We start from the raw sequence: 24,559 nt of genomic DNA on the forward strand, positions 1-24,559 counted from the left end.
CTGTAACATATTTTGATTATGTCGTTTGATATTAATCCTGTTTAAACCTGTAACATGGTAATATTGTCCGATTCTGCCATGTGCCCTTCTACCATTTTTTACTAGAAAATGTATACATATGAGTTACAACAGAATACACACCTTATTCCACCTAAAATAAGTGTACATCTCACGCTTAGAGAAGTCAATAATGCATTTATTATTTCGAAACGGAGGAAGAATGGATATCACTACCAGTGGCGGACCTAACTTTTTATATAGGGTGTGCCACAACAATTTTTTATATACAATTTTGTATAATCAGTGTTGGTATACTAGGACGAATTAGCGTTACTGCTTAAAATAATCATAATTTAAACCATAAATTTCCATTATGATCAATATATACTACTACTCCAACCCCTAAATACACACGCAAAATCTATAGGGGCTGGACCTTGGTGGGCTGGCTTAGGGTGTGCCAGGGCCCACCTAGAACACCCTGTAGGTCCGCCCCTGATCACTACCACTGTTCATCAGCAGGGTATTTAAATGTACTGTAGCTAATAATAAGTTGCTAAAAATTTGCTAATTAGCTAGCTAACAAATACAGTAGCTAGCTAACTATTAGCTAATTTGATAAAAATAACTAATAGCTGTTCTTTAACTAAATTTAACAACTAATTATTAGCTTCAGTTCAATCAAACACCCCTTACTACGTGCAGTGGTCAGTTCCTTCCTTCAGACAATGCTGTCGAAGTCGCTCTTCGATTCGATGTCAATCCCCGTGCCGTTCGAGGGCTGTTTTCGGCGACTCCCGCGCTGTGGCTGCAGGAGTGGAGCCTCCTCGTACTCAGGGACACGCTCCGTTTTGCCCTTGTGCTGCGTCTGCTCGCTGCACTTGAGCAAGACCTGCAGCACATCGTCCATGGTTGGCCGCGACGACGGCATCTCTCCAGTGCACAGCACGCCTAACTTGAAAACAACCTCGATCTCGTCGGAGTACCCGGCGTATTTGATGCTCTTGTCAGTGGCATCGGGGATGCTCCCTCCAGACAGGTAGTGGTGCCGTGCCCATGCCACCAGGCTGCCGTGCTCGCCGCCGTCGTTGGGCTCCTTGCCGGTGGTGAGCTCCAGGAGCACGACGCCGTAGCTGTAGACATCGACCTTCTCATTCACCTTCTTTGTGTAAGCGCACTCTGCAGATAAGCATCAAAGGCCCAATCTAAGGTCCGGCAGTACAAGAACATGTGACATTTGATACAGCGGTGACTCCAGAGTCATGCAGCAGAATCTGGAGAAAAATGTGACAGAGATCCACCGTAAGAAGCATGCACGAATCCTTACCGGGAGCCATGTAGCCGAACGAGCCGGCCACGGCGGACATGGTCTCTGGCGCCCCGGCCTGCGCCAGCATCCTGGCAAGGCCGAAGTCGGCGACCTTGGCCCGGAACTCCGAGTCCAGCAGGATGTTGCTCGTCTTGACGTCGCGGTGAACGATGGGCGGCACGCATTCGTGGTGCATGTAACACAGCCCCTGCGCAGCGCCGACGGCCACCTTGAGCCTGGTCGGCCAGTCCAGCGGTGTCCGGCGTGCGGACCGCGCCCTCGTCGCCATTGGGTGCCCGCCGGCGGCGAGAGCGTCGCCGTGGAGCCACTTGTCCAGGCTCCCGTTGTCCATGTAGTCGTACACGAGGAGCTTGGCCTCGGCGCCGGAGAGGCAGCACAGCAGCCTGACGATGTTATTGTGCCGGACGTTGCCGAGGATGCCGGCCTCCGACTCGAACTCGCGCTCCAGCTTCCCGTCCAGTTTCCCGGCGGTCCGTATCTGCTTCACGGCCACCGCGCCTGCGGCCCCGTTGAGCCGGTTGGTGAAGGTGACGCGGTACACGCGGCCGGAACCGCCGCGGCCGACGATGTTGGCCTCCGTCAGGCCCCGGAGTATGGACTCCTCCCCGAAACCAAGATCCACGACGAAAGGCGTCATCTTCCAGTGGCCCCGCGCCGCGACGCGGCGCCGTTTCCTGATGTCGCGGGCCACGAAGAAGGCGATGGCCGCGGCGATGAGGAGGAGCGCGGCGCCGGCGACGAGGAGGCCCGTGCGGAGCGCATGCGAGACGCCTCCGGAATAGCCTCCGTCTTGCGACCCCGCGGCGCAGGAGCGCACACCGGCGAGATACCCGGCTCCCGCAGCGGCGGTGCAGACGCCGGGGTTGTCCAGGAAGCTCTTGTCGTAGGCCCCGGTGGCTAGGCCGGCCGGCACCTGGCCGCTAAGCTGGTTGGAGGACAGGTTGAGGGAGGTGAGTCGCAGGTTCGCAAGCGCCGGCGGTATGGCACCGGAGAGCTCGTTCGACGACAGGTCAAGGACGCTGAGCACCGGCATGGCGCCCAGCTCTGCTGGTATCTCTCCGATGAGCTGGTTCCTGCTCATGTCCAGCTGCGTCAGATCGCTTAGCTTAGTAACGCTCACCGGGATATCGCCGGAGAGCCTGTTACCGGACAGGTTCAGTGTCAGGAGACGCGGCATCCCGTCAGCAATACTGGCCGGTATTTGGCCGGAGAACTGGTTGTTCTCGGCCGTGAATTTCCTGAGCTGAACTGCAGTAGCCGGGATGTTGCCGCTGAATCTGTTGTTCCCCATGTCTAACGTCGTAAGGTTGCTGGCCATGGTGGCCGGAAGACTCCCGGAGAGCTGGTTACCCGGTAGTGTCACGTAATTAAGCAGCGTCGCCGTCCACAAAGCCTCTGGCACGTCTCCGGAGAGCTGGTTATTGTCTAGAGCCAGCGTTTTCAGAGTGTTGCAGTTGGCGAGGCCTGCCGGGATGGACCCGGTCAGTTTGTTGTTCATGGCGGTGAGGTACCGGAACTTGCCTCCAGCGCACAGCTCTCCGGGGATAGCACCGGTGAGCTCGTTGTAATCAGCCTCAACAATGAGCAATCCTGAGTACTTTCCAAGCTCCGGCGGGAGCGCGCCAGTAAAGCGGTTATTGCCAAACCTAAATATTGACAGTGACGGCAACGGGCCGATGCTCGCTGGTATCTCGCCGGAGAAGTTGTTGCTGAAGAGGTACAGCTGTGTAAGGTTCTTCAGGAGCCCAAAGGCTTCAGGGATGGGTCCTGTAAGTTTATAATTCTCTGAAAGGTCGATGTGCGTCAAGCTCGTCGCGGCGAAGTCATTAATCACCACGTCGCCGGAGAAGTTGTTGTCGTACAAAAACAATTGCTGCAAGTTCTTGAGGCTCCAAACACCCGCAGGTATGCTTCCGGTCAACATGTTATTGGACAGGTCCAGCACCTCCAGCTCCTCCATCTCCAGCACATAGCTCGGGAAGCCGCCGGTGAGGTTGCACTGTGATGCCCAGAGGCTGACTATGCTGGTGAGGTTCTTGAACGACGCCGGCAACTGGGCCGGGACGAACCGGTTGGCCGCCAACCACAGCGTCTGAAGCCTCGTCAGTGAACCGAGACCCGGCGGGACGGTGCCGACGAAGCGATTGGTGTCCAGCGTGAGATGCTGGAGATACGAGAGGCTGGAGAGCGACGCCGGGATGCTGCCATCGAACTGGTTGTTGCTGAGGACAAGCGTGGACAAGTTCGCACCGAGGCGGCGACCGATGTCCACGGGCAGCTCACCGGTGAGTTTGTTCTGGGACAGGTCGAGGTACTGGAGCGAAGCGCAGCGGTAGAGCGCGGTCGGGAACGCGCCGGAGATGCTGTTGTTGGAGACGTCGAGGTGGGTGAGCGCCGAGAGGCCGCCGACGGCGTCCGGGAAGGGGCCCGCGACGCCGGCGCTGCCGAGGGTGAGGTTCGTGACGCGCCCGGCCGTGTCGCACCCGACGAACGTCCAGGCGCACGGCGCGCCCGGGGACGAGGCGTTCCATACCGCCAGCGCGGGCGGGTCGCCCCACGCGCTCTTGATCCGGAGCAGCAGATGCTTGTCGTCCGCCGGCTGCGACTGCGCGCCCGCTCGGCGCACGCGGCAGCAGGGGAGCAGCGCGAGCAGCAGGACAAAGCAGGCGCGCGCGCACGGGCACGCGCGCCGCGGTGGCGCCATTGTCTCCGGCGGCTTCGTGGCGTGGGCGTTTGGTTGTGCTGACTGGTGCTCGCGGCCGCTGCGGTTGTCAGCCGCTGCCCGCTGGGTGGGGATAGCTGGATGCGGTGGGAACGGAGTTCCCCTGTTTTTCTGTATGCTGGGGGCTGGGCTACCCTCTAGTATGAGCCCGCGTTGCTGCGAAGCTTCTAATTTCCTGGATTAGTTCGTGTTTTTCCCGTCGGCATTACGGTGATCCGGACGGAACGTCCTTGCTCGGTGTAGATCGGGGAGAAGAGTCAGAAGTGCTGTATAGTGTATTAGTGTTTGACCAGTATAGAGGCTAATGCCGTTTAGAGTAATCATTTCGTTATAGTGTTTGACCGTTCGTCGCAAACTATGGTAACCTTTCTTCCCGACGGCCAAGGGAAACTGTACATACCAGGGCTCCGGTCAGACATGGCGGCTAGTCGTTGGCTGGCCTGGACTTGATCGCTTGAGCGGCCGAAGGATGGAGCCCCATCCTGCCCTCTTTCAACGGTCCAACTACTACGTTCGTTCTCTTTTCATGTATCATGTATGGAGGTAGCAATTTAAACAAACAAGCCAAGCCGCCTACAAAAGATCTAGAAGACGAATTTATGGGTCCTTTGCCACTAGATGTAACCGAATGAATTGGTGCAACTATGTAACTAAGGCACAACGATGGAGGTCGGGATCTTTTAAAAAATATCATTTTTTTAAAAATAACCCATTCCACCTCTCCTTGAAAAACGCCCTCTGGTCTCATCCTTGTGTTTTAGTTGTATCTGTTACGTTTCTTTTGGACCAGCCAAACAAATATCTCCGAGTTTAAAATATAATGTTACATTGTGCTTTTCAAATGGTATCGTTTTATAACATAGGTCTTTGAAATATGCTGGACCTCACGGTCTTAGATGTTAAAATTCGAAAAAAAAAGTCTTAGATGCTTTTCTCTTCTCAAAACAAAATTGACCCTATTTCCTTTTTGCACACTAATATACAAAAGACTTGCTCTTCCTTATATTTAAGATAGAAAAATATGTCTATTATAGGGCGCGCCGAAGGTGACATTTTAGAGACATGGAGTGAACTCAAAGATCATGACCTCTGCTGCATAAATATAACTTTACTTATTTAATATACACATTTATCAGATAAACTAACACAATATTAAAAAGCGTATTAAATTATTTGTACAATGTCTTAAAAGTTTCCTGTAACATTTCTTGATAACAATGTCATCAACAAACTAAACTACAGAACTCTCCACTCAAAAATTATATCATTTACCTTAACATAAGACAAACCATAATGTTTCCGCAAACTTAATTGTGTCTCTTTCTGCAAACTCATCATGTCTCTTTCTCTTTTTTCTTTCTTTTTTATTGCCTAATGCATACTTTCTTGTTGACACGATCTCGATAAAAATTTAGAAAAAAAAAGAAATATACTTAATGGAATGTCAAGCATGAAGTGACGCACATGACAACGAGAATATGAGATCGCTGCTGATATAGCAATTAAATTGAACGAATGACGTGCTCACCAGGACCTGATTTAGGCAGCGATGCGTACTCGTGTCCCCGCGCTGCAGTTGTAAATTGCGTTGAACTCAGTAGACGACGGCGACGACGACACAGAACAAGCGACGCAATACACAAACATGTCGGCGAAACCATCGAGAGCACCCACGATTTCTTCGTATTACCGTGCATGGGTTATTTAACTTTTGCTCTCCTTTGCACTGAAGGACTGGATGGCGGTCTGCTTTAGTTTTTTTATTTGAATTTTTACTTTTCTAAAACTAAGGTACCTATATAGAAAAGACCGGGAGTGAGACCTACCAAATTGGGAGGCCTAGAAACACCGCCCAGTAATAAAAAAACCTACGACGTGTTTAGTTCGGCTGCATGTAACGGTATCCGATTTCTTCGGGTATCCGATACTATTACAGGTGTTTGTTATGTGTTTTATTGGAATCAAATACACTGTAATCAAATACCCCTGTATAGAAACCTCAATCCCTCCAACCCTAACTGGAATCAAACGCAGGGTCCGCTGTGCAGCTGTGCTAGCGCCGCCATACGCCCATACGGTCCTCCCTCCTCCCAACGTCTCCACCTCTCTCTCCACCTGACGGCAACCTTCATGCTCCCTCTCTCTCTCTCCACCTGACGGCAACCTCCGTGCTCCCCAACATCTCCCTCCTCCCCAACGTCTCCCTCCACCACTACCTCCTCCCCAACACCTCCCTCATCCACTCCCTCCTCCCCAACATGGAAACCGACGAGTGCCTCAACAACAAGGGCGGTTGCTGGTAAGTCTCCCTCCACCACTACCTCCTCCCCAACACCTCCCTCCTCCACTCCCTCCTCCCCAATATGGAAACCGACGAGTGCCTCGACAACAAGGGCGACTGCTGGTAAGTCTCCCTCCACCACTACCTCCAGATCTGCTAGTAAGCTCACCGCCGTTCTTGAATATCTTTGCCTCCAGATCTGCTACGCCGATGTGACCTTCAGATCCGCCGTTCTCGAGTATCTCGCCGTCAAGGTAATCGCCGTCAACGTTTCCCTCCCTGTCAAGGTAATCGCCGGTCCTCCCTGTCTACCGTAGATGATGCTTGTGCGAGGGTGCGGTCAGTTCACACGTTGAATAGTAAACCAACTGTATTCTTATGGTCCATGTTAGCCCCCACACACTAACAAGTGTGGATGAAAATAGCAGGTCAACAAGAGATTATGAAATGTAATTTTTTGTATAGTTTACCTCTTGATGTGGCAGGTGTGTTGGTACTATTTTTACAATGGTTTTTGACTCAGGACAACTAAAAAATGCATTAGGACTGAGGGAGTATATGTATACAATAAATTAGCAACTTGCTAGACTAAAGCAGGGTTACATTACATATTTATTTTTTTAGAACTGGAATCAAGAAAAAATGATTACATCTATATCCTTCTTTATGTGGTTGATTCTAGACATCCATCGATGTTCAATTTGGGATGTAGGGGCAATTTACAGAAGGTGCTTTGATCAAATAATTACACATCACAATAGCAGCTTTTCGTAGAATAATTTGTATATACCAGGGCTTCATGACAGATTACTAGTGGACACTTCGTTTATTTTCTCTTTTTATTTATCTTTCTTCTATATCACCTGCCTTATTATTTTCTCTTTTTTAATCGACAGTTGAAAAATGGCATTTAGGGGTATCTTGAGTTCTCTCGTTGTCACGTACTATTATGTCTGGCTGCTCATGGGATTAGCATATAGAAGAAAATGTTTGAGAATAGAAAGAAGGTTAAGAAATAGGGAGCGTAGGATGGAGAATTTAAATGAACTCATTCGTGAGACTGATAGAAAATGTATTAGTGAGCTTCGTATGGATAGAAGAACTTTCTTTATTTTGTGTGAGATGCTTAGAGATGTTGGTGGGCTAAAGGCCACACGCAATATGACCATAGAGGAGATAGTGGCTCATTTTTTCTATACATTGGCTCATCATTTGAAGAACCGAACAATTGGAAGGTTTTTATTTCGAAGCGGCGAGACAGTTAGTAGACAGTTCAACTTATGCCTTCTAGCTGTTCTAAAGTTGCAACATTTGCTTCTTAAGACCCCTGAGCCAATTCCAGAGAATAGCACTGATAATACTTGGAAAAACTTTAAGGTAAATACATAAGACCTATAAGGTTCTTTAGTTTTTCTTCAACTTTAAATAGACACATTGAAGTGATATTTCTTTTATGAAATGTCTGTAGAATTGTTTGGGTGCATTAGACGGAACCGCTATCAAGGTAATTGTGCCAACACATCTAAAAGGAAGATATAGGTCAAGGAAAGCGGACATTGTGACAAATGTATTGGGTGTTTGTGCACCCGATATGCAATTCATCTATATGCTACCTGGTTGGGAGGGTTCAGCGCATGATGGTCGTGTGCTGCGTGATGCTATCTCGAGGCCAAATGGATTGCGTGTCCCTCAAGGCGAGTTTTATTTCAATAACTTCCATTTGGTTTGGTGGTATAGTGTTTTAAGTGTGTATATTAACTTGAAAATATCCTTTTAGGTTGTTATTATCTTGTTGATGCGGGTTATACAAACGCCAATGGATTTCTAGCACCTTATCGAGGTCAACGATACCATTTGGGTGGTTGGACAGCGCAGAATCCACCACATAGTGCTGAGGAGTATTTCAATATGTGTCATGCTCGAGCAAGAAATATTATAGAGAGGGCTTTTGGAAGGCTTAAAGGGCGATGGGCGATTCTTAGATCCCCTTCATATTTTCCTATAAAGACGCAATGTCGTATAATAATGGCATGTGCCCTTTTGCACAATCTAATTTTGCAAAAAATGTCTAGAGACCCTATGGAAAGTGAGGAACAATCGGTGGTAGATTCTGAAATGCCTGAGGGAGAAGTTGGTGAACCAGAATTTATTATGGGTATCTCCACAACAAATCCGTGGAGTACTTTTCGTGACACTCTTGCGCAGGGGATGTATAATGCTTATAGGGCTTCTCATTGATTATTTCATGGTACTTTTGATGCTTAAGTACTTTTCATGGCTCTATTACTATTTTTTACTATATATGTGTTTATGACTTGTCATCATTTGTATGCAGAATGGACATTTTGGAGGGCTCTATTGCTGTTCGTGGTAGGGGGAAAAACAAAAGGAAGTGGATTCCTGTTGAAGATGATGAACTGATCAAAGCATTGGTTGATGTTTCTTTGGATCCGAGGTGGAGGAGTGATGGGAGTTTCAAGAATGGTTACACTTCAGTACTTGAAGCTCACCTCGCTGAAAAGCTACCTGATTCAAAAATTTCTGCAACTCCTCATATCGAGTCAAGGTTAAGATACTTCAAGACAAAGTATTCTGCTTTGGAGCAGATGTTGAACAAGAGTGGGTTCACATGGGATCCGACCAAGAAGATGATTCAGTGCGAGAAACAACAATATGAGACACATTGCAAGGTACTTTCATGAATAGCTTAAAAAAATACATACTCATCTGTCCCCGGTCTTGATACTCTGCATTCTAGTTTTTCTTTTCCCAGTAAAGCAATCACTTCTAGGATACCCTCTGGGCCATAAACCTATAAACCACAAGATATTTTTTAATGTTTGACACTTGACAGTTATACGATAAATTGAAATCCTTTAGTTTTATTTGGCAGTTACTTGATAGGTTATTTGTTAGGATACACTCAGGAAGCCTTAACCATTAGCAATCACTTGATAGGTTATTTGTTTTGTTTTGTTTTTAAGAAAAGTTCATTTTGTTTCTGTAAGGAAAATGGACCCCGGGCCATTTGGCTAATTGAGTTTTGGTGTTTGATGAACAACACAATCCGTGAACTAATAAGTTTTCTAGTGTTTGTGTTTGTAGTTCACAGGATGCGAAGAGAATTGGACCAAGGCAATGACGATGCAACACCTCAAAAGAAGACATAAAAAGATACATAGGAGTCCAATACTCAAGAACAAAGAAGCCCGAAGAAATCAGCGAAGAAATCCAAGATGAGGGCTGTCAGCCAGCGCCTGGTGGCGCACCGGACATTGGTGTCCGGTGTGCACCGGACTGTCCGGTGAGGCACCGGACAGTCTGCGCAAAGAGGCCACGGACAGGCGCTCTCTGGCTGTAGCACCGGACTGTCCGGTGTACCAACGGGCAGACGGCAACGGTCGGATCCAACGGTCGACTGCTACAGGCGCCAACGGTCGGCTGACGTGGCGTGCACCGGACACTGCACAGTAGATGTCCGGTGGTGCACCGGACTGTCCGGTGCACCCGACGACAGAAAGCTGCTGCTTTCTGTCCAACGGCTAGTTTGGGGTGTGGAGGCTATAAATACCACCCCAACCGGCCATTCTCAAGTGTGGGAGCCCAAGCAACATACCAAGACACATAGTGCATATTTCCAAGAGCTCAAACACCCAAGTGCTTAATAGAATCACTCGGTGATTAGCGTAGGTGCTTTGCGAAGTGCTTAGGTTAGTTAGACCGCTTTAGCGCTTGCTCTATGAAAGGGAATTAGGCTTACACCTAGTTACTATATAATTTTGGTGGTTGAATTGCCCAACACAAATCTTTGGACTAACTAGTTTGCCCAAGTGTATAGATTATACAGGTGTACAAGGTTCACACTCAGCCAATAGAAAGATCAAGTTTTGGATTCAATAAAGGAGCAAAGGGGCAACCGAGGGCACCCCTGGTCTGGCGCACCGGACTGTCCGGTGTGCCACCGGACAGTGAACAGTACCTGTCCGGTGCACCAGGGGACTCAGACTCAAACTCTTCACCCTCGGGAATTCTCGGAAGCCGGCGCGCTATAATTCACCGGACTGTCCGGTGTGCACCGGACATGTCCGGTGCTCCAAGGAAGCACGGTCTCCAGAACTCGCCAGCCTCGGGTTCGCGCGGCAGCCGCTCCGCTAAAATTCACCGGACTGTCCGGTGTACACCGGACTGTCCGGTGTACACCGGACTGTCCGGTGTACCAGCGGAGCAACGGCTCCCTGCGGCGCCAACGGCTCCCTGCGGTGCATTTAATGCGCGCGCAGCACGCGCAGACGTCAGACTTGCCCATGCCGGTGCACCGGACATCAAACAGTACATGTCCGGTGTGCACCGGACATCCAGGGGGGCCCACAAGTCAGAAGCTCCAACGGTCAGAATCCAACGGCAGTGATGACGTGGCAGGGGCACCGGACTGTCCGGTGTGCACCGGACTGTCCGGTGCGCCATCGAGCAGAAGCCTCCGCCAACGGTCAAGTTTGGTGGTTGGGGCTATAAATACCCCAACCACCCCACCATTCATTGCATCCAAGTTTTCCACTTCTCAACTACTACAAGAGCTCTAGTATTCAATTCTAGACACACTAAAGAGATCAAATCCTCTCCAATTCCACACAAAGCCCTAGTGACTAGTGAGAGTGATTTGCCGTGTTCATTTGAGCTCTTGCGCTTGGATTGCTTCTTTTCTTTCTCACTTGTTCTTGAGATCATAACTCCATTGTAATCAAGGCAAGAGGCACCAATTGTGTGGTGGCCCTTGCGGGGAAGTTTTGTTCCCGGCTTTGATTTGAGAAGAGAGGCTCACTCGGTCCGAGGGACCGTTTGAGAGAGGGAAGGGTTGAAAGAGACCCGGCCTTTGTGGCCTCCTCAACGGGGAGTAGGTTTGCAAGAACCGAACCTCGGTAAAACAAATCTCCGTGTCTCACTTGCTTATTCGCTTGGGATTTGTTTTGCGCCCTCTCTCGCGGACTCGTTTATATTTCTAACGCTAACCCGGCTTGTAGTTGTGTTTATATTTGTAAATTTCAGTTTCGCCCTATTCACCCCCCCTCTAGGCGACTATCAATTGGTATCAGAGCCCGGTGCTTCATTAGAGCCTAACCGCTCGAAGTGATGTCGGGAGATCACGCCAAGAAGGAGATGGAGACCGGCGAAAAGCCCACTACAAGCCACGGGAGCACTTCATCGGAAGAGTCCCGCACCAAAAGGAGGGAGAAGAAGAAGAGCTCCTCCAACAAAGGGAAGGAGAAGAAATCTTCTTCTCACCACAAAGAGAAGAAGGAAAAATCTTCTTCCCACAAGCCGCATCGGAAAGGCGACAAGCACAAAAGGATGAGGAAGGTGGTCTACTACGAGACCGACACTTCATCAACATCGACCTCCGACTCCGATGCGCCCTCCGTCACTTCTAAGCGCCAAGAGCGCAAGAAGTATAGTAAGATCCCCCTACGCTACCCTCGCATTTCCAAACATACACCTTTACTTTCCGTCCCATTAGGCAAACCACCAACTTTTGATGGTGAAGATTACGCTAGGTGGAGCGATTTAATGCGATTTCATCTAACCTCGCTCCACAAAAGCATATGGGATGTTGTTGAGTTTGGTGCGCAGGTACCATCCGTAGGGGATGAGAACTATGATGAGGATGAGGTAGCCCAAATCGAGCACTTCAACTCTCAAGCGACAACGATACTCCTCGCCTCTTTAAGTAGAGAAGAGTATAACAAAGTGCAAGGGTTGAAGAGCGCCAAGGAGATTTGGGATGTGCTCAAAACTGCGCACGAAGGAGATGAGCTCACCAAGATCACCAAGCGGGAAACGATCGAAGGGGAGCTCGGTCGGTTCCGGCTTCACAAAGGGGAGGAGCCACAACACATGTACAACCGGCTCAAGACTTTGGTGAACCAAGTGCGCAACCTCGGGAGCAAGAAGTGGGACGACCACGAAGTGGTAAATGTTATTTTAAGATCTCTCATTTTTCTAAATCCCACTCAAGTTCAATTGATTCGTGGTAATCCTAGATATACTAAAATGACCCCCGAGGAAGTTATCGGGCATTTTGTAAGTTTTGAGTGCATGATAGAAGGCTCGAGGAAAATCAACGAGCTTGGCGACCCATCCGAAGCTCAACCCGTTGCATTCAAGGCGACGGAAGAAAAGAAGGAGGAGTCTACACCAAGTCGACAACCAATAGACGCCTCCAAGCTTGACAATGAGGAGATGGCGCTCGTCATCAAGAGCTTCCGCCAAATCCTCAAACAAAGGAGGGGGAAAGACTACAAGTCCCGCTCCAAGAAGGTTTGCTACAAATGTGGTAAGCCCGGTCATTTTATTGCTAAATGTCCTATGTCTAGTGACAGTGACCGAGGCGACGACAAGAAGGGGAGAAGAAAGGAGAAGAAGAGGTACTACAGGAAGAAGGGCGGCGATGCCCATGTTTGTCGCGAGTGGGACTCCGACGAGAGCTCAAGCGACTCCTCCGACGACGAGGACGCCGCCAACATCGCCGTCACCAAGGGACTTCTCTTCCCCAACGTCGGCCACAAGTGCCTCATGGCAAAGGACGGCAAAAAGAAGAAGGTTAAATCCAACTCCTCCACTAAATATGAATCGTCTAGTGATGATAATGCTAGTGATGAGGAGGATAATTTGCGTATTCTCTTTGCCAATCTTAACATGGAGCAAAAAGAAAAATTGAATGAATTAGTTAGTGCTATTCATGAAAAGGATGACCTTTTGGACTCCCAAGAGGATTGTCTAATTAAAGAAAACAAGAAACATGTTAAGGTTAAAAAGGCTTATGCTCTAGAAGTAGAAAAATATGAAAAATTGTCTAGTGAGCTAAGCACATGCCGTGAGATGATTGACAACCTTAGAAATGAAAATGCTAGTTTAAATGCTAAGGTTGATTCACATGTTTGTAATGTTTCAATTCCCAATTCTAGAGATAATAATGATGATTTGCTTGCTAGGATTGAAGAATTAAACATTTCTCTTGCTAGCCTTAGATTAGAGAATGAAAATTTGATTGCTAAGGCTAAAGATTCTGATGTTTGCAAAATTACAATTGCCGATCTTAGAGATAAGAATGATATACTTCGTGCTAAGATTGTTGAACTTAATTCTTGCAAACCATCTACATCTACCATTGAGCATGTCACTATTTGTACTAGATGTAGAAATGTTGATATTGATGCTATTCATGATCATATGGCTTTAATTAAACAACAAAATGATCATATAGCAAAATTAGATGCTAAAATTGCCGAGCATAACTTAGAAAATGAAAAATTTAAATTTGCTAGAAGTATGCTCTATAATGGGAGACGCCCTGGCATCAAGGATGGCATTGGCTTCCAAAGGGGAGACAATGTCAAACTTAATGCCCCTCCAAAGAACTTATCTAACTTTGTTAAGGGCAAGGCTCCCATGCCTCAGGATAACGAGGGTTACATTTTGTACCCTGCCGGCTATCCTGAGAGCAAAATTAAAAAGATTCACTCTAGGAAGTCTCACTCTGGCCCTAATCATGCTTATATGTATAAGGGTGAGACATCTAGTTCTAGGCAACCAACCCATGCTAAGTTGCCTAAGAAGAAAACTCCTAGTGCATCAAATGATCATAACATTTCATTTAAAACTTTTGATGCATCTTATGTGTTGACTAACAAATCCGGCAAAGTAGTTGCCAAATATGTTGGGGGCAAGCACAAGGGCTCCAAGACTTGTGTTTGGGTACCCAAAGTTCTTGTGTCTAATGCCAAAGGACCCAAAACCATTTGGGTACCTAAAGTCAAGAACTAAAATTGTTTTGTAGGTTTATGCATCCGGGGGCTCAAGTTGGATACTCGACAGCGGGTGCACAAACCACATGACCGGGGAGAAAAGGATGTTCTCCTCATATGAGAAAAACCAAGATCCCCAACGAGCTATCACATTCGGGGATGGAAATCAAGGTTTGGTCAAAGGATTGGGTAAAATTGCTATATCTCCTGACCATTCTATTTCCAATGTTTTTCTTGTAGATTCTTTAGATTACAATTTGCTTTCCGTTTCACAATTATGTCAAATGGGCTACAACTGTCTTTTTACTGATATAGGTGTCACTGTCTTTAGAAGAAGTGATGATTCAATAGCATTTAAGGGTGTGTTAGAGGGTCAGCTATACTTAGTAGATTTTGATAGAGCTGAGCTCGACACATGCTTAATTGCTAAGACTAACATGGGTTGGCTCTGGCACCGCCGACTAGCCCATGTTGGAATGAAGAATCTTCATAAGCTTCTAAAGGGAGAGCACATTTTAGGATTAACAAATGTTCATTTTGAGAAAGACAGGATTTGTAGCGCATGCCAGGCGGGGAAGCAAGTTGGAGTCCATCATCCACACAAGAACATCATGACGACCGACAGGCCGCTTGAGCTACTCCACATGGATTTATTCGGCCCGATTGCTTACATAAGCATCGGCGGGAGTAAGTATTGTCTTGTAATTGTGGATGATTATTCTCGCTTCACTTGGGTATTCTTTTTACAGGAAAAATCTCAAACCCAAGAGACCTTAAAGGGATTCTTGAGACGGGCTCAAAATGAGTTCAGCTTAAGGATCAAGAAAATAAGAAGCGACAACGGAACGGAGTTCAAGAACTCACAAATTGAAGGCTTCCTTGAGGAGGAGGGCATCAAGCATGAGTTCTCTTCTCCCTACACTCCACAACAAAATGGTGTAGTGGAGAGGAAGAATCGAACTCTATTGGACATGGCAAGAACCATGCTTGATGAGTACAAGACTTCGGATCGGTTTTGGGCCGAAGCGGTCAACACCGCTTGCTACGCCATCAATCGGTTATATCTTCACCGAATCCTCAAGAAGACATCATATGAACTCCTAACCGGTAAAAAGCCCAACATTTCATATTTTAGAGTTTTTGGTAGCAAATGCTTTATTCTTGTTAAAAGAGGTAGAAAATCTAAATTTGCTCCTAAGACTGTAGAAGGCTTTTTACTTGGTTATGACTCAAACACAAGGGCATATAGGGTCTTTAACAAGTCCACTGGACTAGTTGAAGTCTCATGTGACGTTGTGTTTGATGAAACTAACGGCTCTCAAGTAGAGCAAGTTGATCTTGATGAAATAGGTGAAGAAGAGGCTCCATGCATCGCGCTAAAGAACATGTCCATTGGGGATGTGTGTCCTAAGGAATCCGAAGAGCCTCCAAATGCACAAGATCAACCGTCCTCCTCCATGCAAGCATCCCCACCAACTCAAAATGAGGATGAAGCTCAAGTTGATGAAGGGCAAAATCAAGAAGATGAGCCACCTCAAGATGATGGCAATGATCAAGGGGGAGATGCAATTGATCAAGAAAAGGAGGATGAGGAAGAACCAAGACCGCCACACCCAAGAGTCCACCAAGCAATACAACGAGATCACCCCGTCGACACCATCCTCGGCGATATTCATAAGGGGGTAACCACTAGATCTCGTGTTGCTCATTTTTGTGAACATTACTCGTTTGTTTCCTCTATTGAGCCACACAGGGTAGAGGAAGCACTTCAAGATTCGGATTGGGTGGTGGCGATGCAAGAGGAGCTCAACAATTTCACGAGGAACGAGGTATGGCATTTAGTTCCACGTCCTAACCAAAATGTTGTAGGAACCAAATGGGTCTTCCGCAACAAGCAAGATGAGCATGGTGTGGTGACAAGGAACAAAGCTCGACTCGTGGCCAAGGGGTATTCACAAGTCGAAGGTTTGGATTTTGGTGAAACCTATGCACCCGTAGCTAGGCTTGAGTCAATTCGCATATTATTAGCCTATGCTACTTACCATGGCTTTAAGCTTTATCAAATGGACGTGAAAAGTGCCTTCCTCAACGGACCGATCAAGGAAGAGGTCTATGTTGAGCAACCTCCCGGCTTTGAAGACAGTGAGTATCCTAACCATGTTTATAGGCTCTCTAAGGCGCTTTATGGGCTCAAGCAAGCCCCAAGAGCATGGTATGAATGCCTAAGAGATTTCCTTATTGCTAATTGCTTCAAAGTCGGCAAGGCCGATCCTACACTCTTTACTAAAACTCTTGAAAATGACTTGTTTGTATGCCAAATTTATGTTGATGATATTATATTTGGGTCTACTAACGAGTCTACATGTGAAGAGTTTAGTAGGATCATGACACAGAAATTCGAGATGTCAATGATGGGGGAGTTGAAGTATTTTCTAGGATTCCAAGTCAAGCAACTCCAAGAGGGCACCTTCATTAGCCAAACCAAGTACACTCAAGACATTCTTGCTAAGTTTGGGATGAAGGATGCCAAACCCATCAAGACACCCATGGGAACTAATGGGCATCTCGACCTCGACACGGGAGGTAAGTCCGTGGATCAAAAGGTATACCGATCGATGATTGGTTCATTGCTTTATTTATGTGCATCTCGACCGGACATTATGCTTTCCGTTTGCATGTGTGCAAGATTCCAATCCGACCCTAAGGAATCACACCTTACGGCCGTAAAACGAATCTTGAGATATTTGGCTTATACACCTAAGTTTGGGCTTTGGTACCCTCGGGGATCCACGTTTGATTTGATTGGTTATTCGGATGCCGATTGGGCGGGGTGCAAAATTAATAGGAAGAGCACATCGGGGACTTGTCAGTTCTTGGGAAGATCCTTGGTGTCTTGGGCTTCAAAGAAGCAAAATTCGGTCGCTCTTTCCACCGCCGAAGCCGAGTACATTGCCGCAGGTCATTGTTGCGCGCAATTGCTTTGGATGAGGCAAACCCTGCGGGACTACGGTTACAAATTAACCAAAGTCCCTTTGCTATGTGATAATGAGAGTGCAATCAAAATGGCCGACAATCCCGTCGAGCATAGCCGCACTAAGCACATAGCCATTCGGTATCATTTTCTTAGGGATCACCAACAAAAGGGAGATATCGAGATTTCTTACATTAACACTAAAGATCAATTAGCCGATATCTTTACCAAGCCACTTGATGAACAATCTTTTACCAGACTTAGGCATGAGCTCAATATTCTTGATTCTAGAAATTTCTCTTGCTAGCTTGCACACATAGTTCATTTGAATACCTTTGATCACATCTCTTTTATATGCTATGACTAATGTGTTTTCAAGTCTATTTCAAACCAAGTCATAGGTATATTGAAAGGGAATTGGAGTCTTCGGCGAAGACAAAGGCTTCCACTCCGTAACTCATGCTTCGCCATCACTCCGAGCAACTCTCTATTCCTTGGGGAGAAATGAGCATCAAAGAAAAGGACTTCATCCTTGGGGGAGAGAGAGCAAAAGCTCAAAAGCAAAAGGACCGAATTTTGTCTTTGGTATAATCTTAACTCATTTACTTATGACCAAAGGGGAAGAAATTACTTCGAGGGCTCTAATGATTCCGTTTTTGGCGATTCATGCCAAAAAGGGGGAGAAATGAGCCCAAAGCAAAAGGACCGCACCACCACCAAATTCAAAAACTTAGTGTTTTCCAAAAGTATTTATCATTTGGTATCCTATTGTGTTCAAAAGGGGAGAAAGTAGTTTTTCAAAAATTGGTATATCAAAACCCTCTTGAACACTAAGAGGTGGATCTCTTTTAGGGGAAGTTTTGTTAAGTCAAAAGAAAAGCATTTGATTCAGGGGGAGAAAATTTCAAATCTTGAAAATGCTTTGCAAACTCTTATTCATTTACCTTTGACTATTTGCAAAAGATCTTTGAAATGGATTTACAAAAGGATTTGCAAAAACAAAACATGTGGTGCAAACGTGGTCCAAAATGCTAAATAAGAAAGAAACATTCCATGCATATCTTGTAAGTAGTTATATTGGCTTAATTCCAAGCAACCTTTACACTTACATTATGCAAACTAGTTCAATTATGCACTTCTATACTTGCTTTGGTTTGTGTTGGCATCAATCACCAAAAAGGGGGAGATTGAAAGGGAATTAGGCTTACACCTAGTTACTATATAATTTTGGTGGTTGAATTGCCCAACACAAATCTTTGGACTAACTAGTTTGCCCAAGTGTATAGATTATACAGGTGTACAAGGTTCACACTCAGCCAATAAAAAGATCAAGTTTTGGATTCAATAAAGGAGCAAAGGGGCAACCGAGGGCACCCCTGGTCTGGCGCACCGGACTGTCCGGTGTGCCACCGGACAGTGAACAGTACCTGTCCGGTGCACCAGGGGACTCAGACTCAAACTCTTCACCCTCGGGAATTCTCGGAAGCCGGCGCGCTATAATTCACCGGACTGTCCGGTGTGCACCGGACATGTCCGGTGCTCCAAGGAAGCACGGTCTCCAGAACTCGCCAGCCTCGGGTTCGCGCGGCAGCCGCTCCGCTAAAATTCACCGGACTGTCCGGTGTACACCGGACTGTCCGGTGTACCAGCGGAGCAACGGCTCCCTGCGGCGCCAACGGCTCCCTGCGGTGCATTTAATGCGCGCGCAGCACGCGCAGACGTCAGACTTGCCCATGCCGGTGCACCGGACATCAAACAGTACATGTCCGGTGTGCACCGGACATCCAGGGGGGCCCACAAGTCAGAAGCTCCAACGGTCAGAATCCAACGGCAGTGATGACGTGGCAGGGGCACCGGACTGTCCGGTGTGCACCGGACTGTCCGGTGCGCCATCGAGCAGAAGCCTCCGCCAACGGTCAAGTTTGGTGGTTGGGGCTATAAATACCCCAACCACCCCACCATTCATTGCATCCAAGTTTTCCACTTCTCAACTACTACAAGAGCTCTAGTATTCAATTCTAGACACACTAAAGAGATCAAATCCTCTCCAATTCCACACAAAGCCCTAGTGACTAGTGAGAGTGATTTGCCGTGTTCATTTGAGCTCTTGCGCTTGGATTGCTTCTTTTCTTTCTCACTTGTTCTTGAGATCATAACTCCATTGTAATCAAGGCAAGAGGCACCAATTGTGTGGTGGCCCTTGCGGGGAAGTTTTGTTCCCGGCTTTGATTTGAGAAGAGAGGCTCACTCGGTCCGAGGGACCGTTTGAGAGAGGGAAGGGTTGAAAGAGACCCGGCCTTTGTGGCCTCCTCAACGGGGAGTAGGTTTGCAAGAACCGAACCTCGGTAAAACAAATCTCCGTGTCTCACTTGCTTATTCGCTTGGGATTTGTTTTGCGCCCTCTCTCGCGGACTCGTTTATATTTCTAACGCTAACCCGGCTTGTAGTTGTGTTTATATTTGTAAATTTCAGTTTCGCCCTATTCACCCCCCCTCTAGGCGACTATCACTCTAGGAGAACCCTAGTTAGTTGAGTGAGTTTTGTAAAACCACACAACCCCTCGGCTCTTGCTTGAGTCGTTGTAATTGTACCGAGTGGGGCGAGAGTCTTGCGAGACCGTGACAATCGCGTTTGTGTCACGGCCGCCACCGTGTACCGGAGTGAACGAGGCCCGCGGCGTTTCAGCCGGAAGCTCGATAGTGGAGACGGCGGGGAGCGTCCTAGAGGAGCCGGAAGCGGAGCACCACTTGCGCGTGGAGAAGGCCCGCGACTCTCTACGGAGTTACTCGACCGTGGTGCTTGGCCCTCGCGTGGGCTTCCCTTTGCGTAGGGGCACCAACGAGGATTAGTCGGGACCTTGCGTGGTTCCGGATACCTCGGTAAAAATACCGGCGTCATCCACGAGAGTTTGCTTCTCTACTTTGCTCTTTAAGTTTCCGCATTTATATTAAGCATTTAAGTTTCAATCTTGTATGCATACTTATTTAGTGTAGATTGAAACTTAGCCATTGCGATAGAGATAGCAACACTTAGACAAAACCTAGATTGCACTTTCTAGTTTGATTATTTGCATAGGTTTTGCTCTAGGGATTTATTTGTGGCCTAGTTTAGTAAAAGTTTTAGAAGTCCTAATTCACCCCCCCCCTCTTAGGCGTCACCCGTTTCCTACAAGTGGTATCAAAGCCTGGTTTGGCTCATTTGAAACGCTTTAGCTTCACCGCTAAAAGAGCCGACGCTTTTTAGAGGAAGGGATGGATACCCATAGGCCACCACACTTCGACGGCACTAACTTCCCATATTATAGTGCTAGAATGGCGTGTTACCTAGAGGCCGTTGATCTAGGTGTTTGGCGAGTCACTCGTGACAGGATGAAACCCCCCAAGAATCCCGAGAAACCCACCACGAGTGAGGAAAAAGAAATTCATTTAAATGCTAGAGCAAAAAATTGCTTGTATGAATCTCTTAGCATGGATATTTTTAATCAAGTATTCACGTTGAAAACTGCTAGTGAGATTTGGCTAAAATAGCATGAGCTCCATGACGGCACATCAAATGTCCGTGAGCAAAAACATTGCCTAGTCTTAAATGAGTATAATTCCTTTGCTATGAGAGATGATGAGCTTGTTAGAGATATGTATTCTCGTTTAAATCTAATCATCAATGAGCTCAACTCTATTGGCATAAATAAGCTAGGTGATGCGGACATTGTAAGGAAGATTATCTCCCTGCTACCGCAACGAAGATATGGGAGCATCATCACCATCCTTCACAACATGGAGGACTTGAGTACTATGACCCCGGCCATTGTGATTGGGAAAATCGCGACTTTCGAGATGTCGCGAAAAATGTGTCGGGGAGAGGAGCCAACTTTCTCAAGGCCATATGCTTTTGCATGTGATGAAAGGAAGGGCAAAAAGAAGGCTCCCACTCCAAGTTTCTCAAGTGAAGAAGAGGAAGAAGAAGAAAGTGATGATGATGAAGATAATCAACCATGCACATCATCCTCCGAGGACGAAGAAACAATCCAACGCGTCAGAAAGGTAATGAGGATGATCCGCAAGATTAATCTAATGGGTGTGCCCCTGCAGGTCGAGGATCTTCTCTTTAACATTGACAGGAAAAAGCAAAGGAAGAGAGGATGCTTCGCATGTGGGGAGAAGGGCCACTTCAGGGACAACTGTCCAAATATGGCCAAACCCAAAAAGGAGAGGAGCAAAGGCAAGGCGCTAACAAGTGTTAGAACTTGGGATGATTCTTCAAGTGAAGATGAACCTCCAAGGACGCGCAGCCACCGATCCTCGTCACGATCATCACGGTCATCACACAAATGCCTTATGGCAAGAGGTAACAAAAGCATTCCATCCTCTAGTGATGAAAGTAGTAGTGATGAAGGTGAGGGAAAGCCCTCTCTAGATGAACTTGCGGAAGCCGTAGAATTTTTCCAGGATGTTTGCACTAAGCAAAAAGCTCAACTTAAAACTTTGAAAAATAAGTTGGTTAGCTCTCAAAATGACTACAAAGGTTTGCTAGAAAAATTTGAAACTTTTGCAAACTTAAATAGTGAGCTATCAACTAAAATTGAGCTATTAGAATCTAGTGCTCCATCCACTGCTACCGATGACAACCTTATTAAAAAGAATGAAAAACTTAAGGCTAAGTTAGCTAGCTCCCAAGAAGCTATTGAAAATTTGCTAGAGAAAATGGAAATTCTTAGCATACACAATAATGAGCTAACTACTAAGCTAGAAAACATTGGTAGCACCCCAGCAGCATCTTTAGTTGAAATACCTGAAATAATTAAGAAAAATGCTTCTACTTCCTGCTTTGATTTAATTAATGATTCTAACCCCTGCAACCAAGTCGTTGTTGAGAATATTGTTGTAGAGACATGTTCGGATGAGGTTGCAAAGGAAAATGAACAATTAAAGCAAGAAGTGGCTCGCCTTGGCAAGGCTTTGTATGACAAGAAAGGCAAAGCCAAACAAATATGACCTCCACAGGATAACACCACTGCGGGAGTGAACAAGCCTGTAGAGGGAGAAACTGTGCTTTGTAGGCTATGCCACATGGAAGGTCACAAGTCTTTCCAATGCAAGGCGATGACCGGGGATAAACAAAGGCAAAAGCTCAAGCAAAAGCCATCAAGCAAAATCTCCAACACCTACATCAAAAGGGTAAACAAAAAGGATGCTACACCATATTTGATCAAGAAGAAAAAGAATGGAAAGGTGATGGCAATCAAGGCCAACAAGCAAGCCAACAAAGGAAAAGGGGCCAAACGCATCTGGGTGCCAAAGGAGATAATTTCAACCATGAAAAGCACCAAGAAGGTTTGGATCCCGAAAGGGAAGTGAGTGGACCAAAGGTCTACGGGAAATTCGGAGACTTGGAAAAGTTGGGATGTATATCATGGGATACATCATATTGGATCAAGTTTATTGCCAAGTGGGTTAGTGAAAACTTTGGACCCAAATTTCCCACCCATGACTCAGGTAACTAGTTTTGTTATATTTTTTGTTTTTAGATATGCGTATCTATTTACCTTTTATCTAGTTTACCTTTCTTGCCTAGTATTACATTTGTTATGTACTTTTGTTTAAAATCATGCATACTAGGTATCATATAGTAGGATTGCTTGTTTTTAATTCATATACTTAAGCAAACCTACATGGCTTAAAATGTTTATTTAAGCACGGCACATAGCTTTTATATCACTCCATAGTAAATGATGCATCAATTGAAAATTTTGATTTCTACAAAGTGTATCATTTAACTTATATGTGCCAAAGTTTGGATTATGGATAATCTGCCCCTCTTGATATCAAATCAAAGTGCATGTCTCCTACAAGTATTCAAAACTTGTATGCACATCTTTAGGGGGAGGTTACTCTATAATCTAACACTTTGAGACTAACACCTTTTCAAGTCTATTTCATGTGATAGTCTCATTGTAAGGAAAATGAAGTTCCCGGAGAAAGACAACAATCTTCCACTGCAAAATCTCCAAGAACTCTCATGTCTCTCAAGCTCACCATTGACTTTCAATTGGTATCTTTTGAGACTACTTTCAGTATCATTTACATGTCTTCTCCAAAATTTGATTAGACTATATTTCATATCATATGCTTCCATGTTGCAAAATGCATAAGTGGTTAACTCATATTCTGTTACCTATGCATAAGGGAAGTTAGTCTTTTCAAATCATGTCTTGCACCTCTAATTTTCACATGCTTTTTCCTAAGTAGAGGATCTCTGTCAGGGGGAGTATTTCTTCATCTCTAAAAAGGGGGAGAAATTTCTTTCTAAAGAGAACACTCATTTAGGGGGAGTTCCTTTCAACTGGTATCATTCATATGGTTTATTTTAATATCCTTCTAGTGATATCATTTGATAAAATTCTTGTTGAGGGCAAGCTGTTATTTACTTCCTACATGCTTTTAATGTCTTCCTTTTCGGTGGTTGATGCCAAAGGGGGAGAAGTTTAGGGACCAAAGCAATGAAAACTATATCAAACACCAAACACCAAACACCACCAATTTAAAATTTTATATCTCCAAATGATTTTTCAAGTGGTTTTGGTTATTTGGTCCAAAAATAGGAAGTAAGTGAATTATGGAGTTAGGGGGAGGCTTAAGTCCATGATATCACATTGTGGGGACAATCATGCATCTTAGCAAGTAAAATGCATATTTTCATTCAAATACTTGTATTATTTGCTTGCTTTGGTTGTGTTGTCATCAATCACCAAAAAGGGGGAGATTGTAAGGAAAATGGACCCCGGGCCATTTGGCTAATTGAGTTTTGGTGTTTGATGAACAACACAATCCGTGAACTAATAAGTTTTCTAGTGTTTGTGTTTGTAGTTCACAGGATGCGAAGAGAATTGGACCAAGGCAATGACGATGCAACACCTCAAAAGAAGACATAAAAAGATACATAGGAGTCCAATACTCAAGAACAAAGAAGCCCGAAGAAATCAGCGAAGAAATCCAAGATGAGGGCTGTCAGCCAGCGCCTGGTGGCGCACCGGACATTGGTGTCCGGTGTGCACCGGACTGTCCGGTGAGGCACCGGACAGTCTGCGCAGAGAGGCCACGGACAGGCGCTCTCTGGCTGTAGCACCGGACTGTCCGGTGTACCAACGGGCAGACGGCAACGGTCGGATCCAACGGTCGACTGCTACAGGCGCCAACGGTCGGCTGACGTGGCGTGCACCGGACACTGCACAGTAGATGTCCGGTGGTGCACCGGACTGTTCGGTTTACCCGACGACAGAAAGCTGCTGCTTTCTGTCCAATGGCTAGTTTGGGGTGTGGAGGCTATAAATACTACCCCAACCGGCCATTCTCAAGTGTGGGAGCCCAAGCAACATACCAAGACACATAGTGCATATTTCCAAGAGCTCAAACACCCAAGTGCTTAATAGAATCACTCGGTGATTAGCGTAGGTGCTTTG

At 46.4% G+C, this 24,559-nt stretch overlaps 2 protein-coding genes across 9 annotated transcripts in view; one reads left to right on the forward strand and one right to left on the reverse strand.

Annotated features, from left to right (window-relative positions):
* Positions 1-350: 350 nt before the first annotated feature.
* On the reverse strand, positions 351-4,042 carry LOC100382682 (Protein kinase family protein with leucine-rich repeat domain). Its single transcript, NM_001321472.1, has 2 exons — positions 1,328-4,042; positions 351-1,179 (listed from the first exon to the last, which is right to left on the reverse strand). Exons 1-2 carry the CDS (start codon positions 4,032-4,034, stop codon positions 722-724), a joined length of 3,165 nt encoding a protein of 1,054 aa, NP_001308401.1. The 5' UTR covers positions 4,035-4,042; the 3' UTR covers positions 351-721.
* Positions 4,043-6,072: 2,030 nt separating this feature from the next.
* The window catches only part of LOC103651224 (uncharacterized), a 20,724-nt gene continuing 2,237 nt past the window's right edge, over positions 6,073-24,559 (forward strand). Inside the window, exons 1-6 of one of the 8 annotated variants that reach the window (XM_035966415.1) lie at positions 6,073-6,351; positions 6,531-6,620; positions 7,230-7,710; positions 7,802-8,027; positions 8,111-8,581; positions 8,669-9,023. In XM_035966415.1, the coding sequence (XP_035822308.1) occupies positions 8,670-9,023 (354 nt within the window). In that variant the 5' untranslated portion in view covers positions 6,073-6,351; positions 6,531-6,620; positions 7,230-7,710; ... (1 more) ...; positions 8,111-8,581; position 8,669. Of the gene's footprint in view, positions 6,457-6,530; positions 6,621-7,229; positions 7,711-7,801; positions 8,028-8,110; positions 8,582-8,668; positions 9,024-24,559 lie in introns of those variants that run through there. The other 7 variants (XM_035966416.1, XM_035966413.1, XM_035966414.1 and 4 more) reach the window with 7 other exon arrangements.

Source organism: Zea mays, chromosome 3 (assembly GCF_902167145.1).
Source record: "Zea mays cultivar B73 chromosome 3, Zm-B73-REFERENCE-NAM-5.0, whole genome shotgun sequence".
In the NCBI taxonomy this organism is placed as follows: Eukaryota; Viridiplantae; Streptophyta; class Magnoliopsida; order Poales; family Poaceae; genus Zea; species Zea mays.

Excerpts from the sequence above, each read along its gene's own strand:
- LOC100382682 (NM_001321472.1), bottom strand. The coding sequence starts at position 4,034 with ATGGCGCCACCGCGGCGCGCGTGCCCGTGCGCGCGCGCCTGCTTTGTC. Across the intron at positions 1,180-1,327 it reads GTTCGGCTACATGGCTCCCG|AGTGCGCTTACACAAAGAAG; the intron begins GTAAGGATTCGT and ends GCTTATCTGCAG.